Genomic DNA, 6,394 nt, shown 5'->3' with positions numbered 1-6,394 from the left:
TATAGCTCTGATATCGCGTATCTGGTAGTTTAATATCACCCATCTGTACAAACTGACCTTACGAATGGCGTTCAAAATGTTACAGAAACCCGTTTACTAAAAGTATCAATAAAACCTTGGTTAGAATACTCACTCTAAGCAGAATTTTGTATGTGGTTCTTGTTCATCTGATGGCTGTATATGTGTTTTTGTCATTGTTCGGCACAACATTACGAAATGTTTTGTATGTGACGTAATGTGAGTCTGGGGTGAGATGGTCACCCTTTGTCTTGACTGACACAGGTAACCCAACCATGAGCTTTGAATTGCTTGGTTCAAGAAACCAGAAAACGTAAGTTTCGATAATTTTTGAAAAATATTTTGTGGTAGTTTGCACGCGTCACGTTCCCACTAGTTGTGTAAAACGAACCAGTGTGTGTCCAAGACATCGACCTAAACTAGAAAAGTTAGATTCTATCCGAAATTGGTTGTCGAAATCAATAATAAAAACTGAGTAAAAAGAAACAAACATCGTTATTCATTCAATTAATTACCAAAAATAGGGCGTGTCAACCCCCGTGAACCCCTCCCTACGCTAGTGGCATTACATCGTGTAAGCGCGCAATTCAGTAACCAAGATTAATTACTAGTAATTGTTACATTTGTTATCAATTTAAAATCATTTATTTAACTCAAGAATTCCTTTGCATTTTGTTGCGTATCCAGTCAACATGGGTGCTAACACGAGCAAAGACCGAGTAAGTATCGACAGGACACGAATAACTGGTCATCCACGAAGCAACACCGCGCAGAAACCATCGTCCATTCTCTTCACACATCAACGGCCCACCACTGTCACCATTACAGATGGTACTACCTTGACCTCCTACACAGACCATCACGTCATCTGGGATGTCTGTGATGTGACCATTTTTACGCAGACATGACTTGTTATCGACGATGGGAACGAGGGATTGTTTGAGCCAACTCGAAGGTGTTTTGGGCTTCTTGGGGTCAAATCTACCCCAACCTTGAACAGAATGAAAATTCGAATAATTTACAGCAATCTTGTGGCTCGCGAATTCTCGGTGCGCAATTGACGTAATAGCCGTCATGTTGGATAAATTCAACAACAAAAAAATGGTTTTGCTGACTTTTGTAATGCCAACCAACGTGGCGGCTCCATCTTTTGTCCTTTTTATTCTCACTCCGGCGGAAAGGGATGCACACTCGAATTGGGATTCCAAAACTTCAAGGTTCCCTGTCCATCTTGAAACGTAACGGTGAGCTTGCAATGATAGATACCTTCTTTAACACCTTGGACAATTATTCACATGACTCTATCATTACAAGCTCACCGTTCGTCTCGCTTCGTTGCAAAGGCACGGCTACCTTTCAAGATGGCGCAGGGAACTGTGAAGGGGACTATTCCAAGGAAAAATATATGCTGGACCAAATAGACTTTGGAGCACCGAGAGAACCTGGCTAAGCCTGCAGATATTGTTCTTCGTTTTTACCTGATATATAACACTTTGTACCGGGTTTTATCTGTTCTCCTCTTGCCAGGCAAATAGTTTGCACTTTGTTGCTCAGTCGAACAGGACGCACAATCTTCAGTAGTGCGAAGTCATGTTTGAAGTGATCCACATGAAACCCTTCATGAACTATTATCCTTGACAAGCCAAGGATGTCGCCGTCGTTTTTCACATAGTGCGCCCCTTGAAGGATTGATAAAAGGTGAAATATAGTAAATGGAAACAAGTAGCGAAAAGAATTCTGAAACCAAAAAATCAGTCTCGGTACGTTTCAAGATATGTTTTTAGAAATGTGGTTAATCAGTATTCTTCTCGATCCATTTAGATGCGATCCAGTAAGAAATTATTTGAACTACTAAAAGAAAGACAGGGAAAGAAAGGAAGGGGAAAAAAGAAGGAAGAAAGATTACCTACCAAACACTAGTCTGTAGTCTTTAGGGTCACGAGACTTCACAAGACAATGGGCAGCAGTGAGCGCCCATTGAGGCGTGAGGAGAGACGCACCACAAGCATGCGACCCGTTAAAACGTAAAGATAACTGCCATGGCCAGGAATGAGGCGTAGCTTCTTCTCCACCTATTATCCGTGATTCCCCTCTACGCTTCTGACCACAATCTGTATAATTTGAAATATTTCATCAGAATCATAACGACCAGGAATCGGCCAGGAAAGATTTTGCTGTTTCAGAGGTTGTGTTTTTGTTTTTTCTTCTTTTGTTGTGTGTGTGTTTTTTTCTTTTCTTTTTTTTTTTTTTTGCTTGTTGTTGTCGTCGTTGTTGCTTTTGTAGCTAGTGGACGAACGGTTGTCCTCTATCTCGTCAGGTTTCGTAACAAATAATTAACTCTACATTATCATAGAAGGCTGTTAAGGTTTTAATTAAAAGTACATACCGACATTTTCTCATATCTATCCGATTCGTTTTATTGTACGTTACTTGCAACGCAAGCACACTAGACCTTGGTTTCAAGGTTCAGATCTTCTTTCTCATTGATATTTGTACATGCCTGTAACTTCTTGTTCTAATGCTAGTAAAATTGACAGTGTATTGTCTTACCTTGAGAAAACGACGAGCCAAACAGAAGACTCAGATATATAGGTACGAAGAGGAACATGATTTCCTTCACGTAATCGACGTGCCAAAGACAAAGGTTTGGATTATTTCAACACCAGGTAAGTGTTTGATTTGCTTAAGTGATTATTTATACACTTGTCTTACTAAAGCAAATTTAATATATTTTATATTGATATGTGTCTTTCTTCTTATGCAGAGTTAAAATGCAATGTTAACCCAGCTGAAGACTCAGAGTTGCAAAGATGAAGGAATCTAGATACGTATGGACAAGGAAATCGCTCGCCTTCTCGTGCAGCATTATTTCGTTATACATTTTAAAGCGAATTGCTATCAAGCAGAAGAAGAAAGAGGAGGACAGAGGGCAATTAAAAAAGAGTTGCATGAAAAGATACATTTGCTCTGCAATTTAGGACAACAATGATGAAAAGAAGACGGTCGATCAGCCCAAGATTTAGGGATTATATTATATTTATAGTCTAAATAAAATTGATGTTTGGTTGGGTTTCGGGCTAAAACTGACTCTCAAATTTAGCGCAAATTAGGGTTTATAGCTGCAATAGTGTCTGAACAAATATTTGGAAAGACTTTGATGGTTTTGTTGTATGTGTAGCTGATACGTTAATCACACCGAGAATAAATAAATCGGTCTGGAAGTATGACAACGTTGCCACTAACTTGGCAAGCAGCCCGTGAAACAGGAATAGAATGATTGATGCTGCAGCCAGTCTCAACCTTAAAAATATTTCAGCTTTTCCATATGGTTTGTTTGTCTAAACATGCAATAAAACTAGTTTTTTAGCTTCCAACAGAAGAAGTTTATATATATAACAGATGCTCAGCTGAGTCATGGTTTTACTCAATATAAGACCTAAGAATTGAGGTTAGAACATCATCACCTTCCAAGATGTTTCTCTATATAGTTCTGGCTTGTCTGCTTGGTTCTGCCTTCTCCCAAAGTAAGTAGTTATCGCTTTGAGGTTTCTTTGGACCCAATAAGATCAATTTCCAGCTAATAGGTCACTTGCATTATAGCGTCGTTTACTACTACTACCAGAACCCATTGCACACTTTCTTTTGTTCATATTAATAGCACCACTTGTCTTACTTTTCTCATGAGGGAATACAAATTTATATGAGAAAGAAAATTCGCGAAGCATTATGGTAGTAGTAGTAGTAAAATGACGCCATCATGCAAACGACGCCCTCGGATTATTCTATTCTATATACACCTACTTGCAAGAACGTTGTCATACGATATTCGAACATTAGTAATTTAGAGAGAAAGGAATACATTAAAAGACAAAAAAAAGTTCATCTTCAGTGATCTTCTTTTGTTTTTTAATATAATTCCTATCCCACTAAATCACTTAATGTTCTATTTTCGTATGACAACGTTCTTGCAAGTAGGTGTACTTCGTAACTATAATTTTATACAAAGAAGAGTAATGGAAATTCACGGCTTTTCTTTCAGGTTGTGGGCGAAAGCCTGGGATGCGTATTGTTGGAGGAGAACAAGCTACACCAAATTCGTGGCCATGGCAACTGTCACTCAAATTTAGAGGAGGTCACAATTGTGGCGCAACACTGCTGACACCTACATGGGCCATCACCGCGGCTCACTGCGTTGCACGTAGCAACAATCCCCGGGACTACACACTTTCTGCAGGTAAATTCTGAATCGATCAAGTTAGATTTCTGGATTGAGAAGAAAATTTAATTAAATGAAGCCAAGATCGATAAAAACTCGCAACGGGCCATACTTCGGCAGTAACGATACCCGTAACTCATTAAAGCTAGGCTCCAATCTAACCAATAAGCAGTCCGAGGATTGCAATCGCGTCCAAAACGGGGAGATGCGGCGAGCGCACTCACCATTACTTTTACAAAATATGATATTTCAAAATTAAATATTTCAGTCATCAATAGCATCACAATAGATGTTTTACACCATCACGTGCCAGCGCCATAATCCAGCTTGGGCTGCCTGTGGTTAGATGGCAGAACAATAAAATCCCTGTGCTCTCGGGAATTGAATTCTTTCTCATGTAAAACGATTGTATTGTTCCTGCCATCTAACATGGCTGCCGTCACGTGATGATGCAAAACCTCTATGCGACCTTCTAAACAAACAAAGCGTATTTGCGATCGTTTTCATGTTTTGAAAAACAGTCATCTTTCATTGCTTTATATGTAAGCTTTGTAAAAGTACTCAGCGAAGTGAACCAACTATTCTATGATTGACAGGTGCTCACTATCGACAGAATCATGGCGTGACACTACGGGTCGCCAGAATCATAACCCACCGTGGATATGACAAGAGCCATCTCAGACATGACCTCTCTCTCCTCCGTCTTTCGCAACCTGCACGGCTGAACAGCAGGGTACAGACTCTGTGTCTGCCACGACAGAGTGCCCGCGCTAGACCCGGTGGCAGGTGCTACATTGCAGGTAATTGAATTATTACAGTCTATGGACGCCTGGTATATGTATGCCTGAAATGCGTGACATGCGTGACATACAAGACGTACGGTTACATACGGGTGGACACGCGCACATATGTGACATATGAGCATGACTGACATACGGGACATAAAATGTGCGTCATATAGTACTTGCTGGCATGCATGCGGTACATACGGAACTTGTAGAACATACGGGACATGCGCAGCATACGTGATAAGCAGCACTTCTTACGTGCGTGGCACATAAATTACGCAGGCATGCGTGACATAAGGGACTTGCGGAACGCGTACGTGACATGCAGGGTGATGGGGTCACGCAAAACGTTATTAATTTATATCACAGTGAAGATTTTATTCTTTAAAATAACACAATAATAAATTATTGTCGTAGGATGGGGCAGAATCGATCCCAATGACCTTTATAAACCATCCGACGTGCTGAAACAAGCCTACATGCCAATCGTAGACCACAGGACCTGCATAAGGAGAAATGGCAACTTTGTTGATGAGACTACAATGGTATGTGTAGGTGGACAGGGTCATAGTGCATGTAATGGTGACAGCGGCGGGCCCTTGATGTGCGAGGAGAATGGACGATGGGTGCTCCGCGGTGTTGCGTCATGGGTAACCAAACTGACTTGTCCTGGTAACACTTACTCAGTGTACGCTCGTGTCAGTGAACATGTCAACTGGATCTACCAGAACATGAGAGGTCAGTAATGGATAGAATTTCTGAATTTTACCGCTTTGATCATATTTATTGTGCAAAATGTTCTTTACCCTGATTATTATGATGGCTCTATTTCATTAATCTTTTTTTCCATCATGCACACCTTACCACACCACACCACACCACACCACACCACACCACACCACACCACACCACACCACACCACACCATCCACCACCATCCACTACATTTTGACGACGCCACAACACAAGAACACTTTACTATCACATTTGCATGCTCCTACTTCATCACTATTACAATTAATGATTTTATAAATTGTTGTTTATCTAAGAAATAGCCTTGTTGAATGGCCTGTTACTTTGTTGCGCGACTTACCTGTTACATATTTCATTAAAATTTGAAAATACTTCTTTCTTTCTTCTCGTATATCATACAGGTTAACCTGCAAAATACCAAACCGTCCTTCCACAAGAAAAAAGTAACATGTTAACGAAACTGTTCTTAGCTGAATAAAATGTTTATAGACGAAAAGGCATATTCATGTTTTACTTAATGGATCATGGACTAGGGAGGAGCTAGGGAGGTCGACTTAAACCTTTACAGCACATCTCAATCACACGAGCGAAATCGTACAATTTGCCGTCTCGACGAAGTA

The 6,394-nt window shown here is 40.4% G+C and overlaps 2 protein-coding genes across 2 annotated transcripts; one reads left to right on the top strand and one right to left on the bottom strand.

The window, feature by feature from the left end:
- Window positions 1–640: 640 nt before the first annotated feature.
- LOC116297736 (chymotrypsin B) lies at window positions 641–2,671 on the bottom strand. Its single transcript, XM_031706020.1, has 4 exons — window positions 2,569–2,671; window positions 1,929–2,129; window positions 1,497–1,697; window positions 641–1,009 (listed from the first exon to the last, which is right to left on the bottom strand). Exons 1-4 carry the CDS (start codon window positions 2,624–2,626, stop codon window positions 672–674), a joined length of 798 nt encoding a protein of 265 aa, XP_031561880.1. The 5' UTR covers window positions 2,627–2,671; the 3' UTR covers window positions 641–671.
- A 721-nt stretch (window positions 2,672–3,392) lies between these two features.
- Window positions 3,393–6,270, top strand: LOC116297737 (elastase-1). The gene is made up of 5 exons (XM_031706021.2): window positions 3,393–3,542; window positions 4,058–4,252; window positions 4,831–5,034; window positions 5,440–5,760; window positions 6,176–6,270. Exons 1-5 carry the CDS (start codon window positions 3,491–3,493, stop codon window positions 6,178–6,180), a joined length of 777 nt encoding a protein of 258 aa, XP_031561881.1. The 5' UTR covers window positions 3,393–3,490; the 3' UTR covers window positions 6,181–6,270.
- The last annotated feature ends 124 nt before the right edge of the window (window positions 6,271–6,394 follow it).

The sequence above is a fragment of the Actinia tenebrosa genome, unplaced genomic scaffold (genome assembly GCF_029948245.1).
Source record: "Actinia tenebrosa isolate PJP-AT-01 unplaced genomic scaffold, QUT_ActTen_1.0 PGA_scaffold9__36_contigs__length_13948895, whole genome shotgun sequence".
Taxonomy (NCBI): domain Eukaryota; kingdom Metazoa; phylum Cnidaria; class Anthozoa; order Actiniaria; family Actiniidae; genus Actinia; species Actinia tenebrosa.
The sequence above is the reverse complement of the archived record's forward strand: the minus strand, read 5'-3'. Positions and strand labels throughout refer to the sequence as shown.

Bases quoted from the DNA above. Each gene is read 5' to 3' on its own strand.
- LOC116297737 (XM_031706021.2), top strand. From the start codon at position 3,491: ATGTTTCTCTATATAGTTCTGGCTTGTCTGCTTGGTTCTGCCTTCTCC. The intron at 3,543-4,057 runs GTAAGTAGTTAT...CTTTTCTTTCAG, and splicing joins TGGTTCTGCCTTCTCCCAAA to GTTGTGGGCGAAAGCCTGGG. The intron at 4,253-4,830 runs GTAAATTCTGAA...TATGATTGACAG, and splicing joins GGACTACACACTTTCTGCAG to GTGCTCACTATCGACAGAAT.
- LOC116297736 (XM_031706020.1), bottom strand. From the start codon at position 2,626: ATGTTCCTCTTCGTACCTATATATCTGAGTCTTCTGTTTGGCTCGTCG. The intron at 2,130-2,568 runs GTAAGACAATAC...CAAATTATACAG, and splicing joins TGGCTCGTCGTTTTCTCAAG to ATTGTGGTCAGAAGCGTAGA. The intron at 1,010-1,496 runs GTAAAAACGAAG...ATTCTGTTCAAG, and splicing joins TACAAAGTGTTATATATCAG to GTTGGGGTAGATTTGACCCC.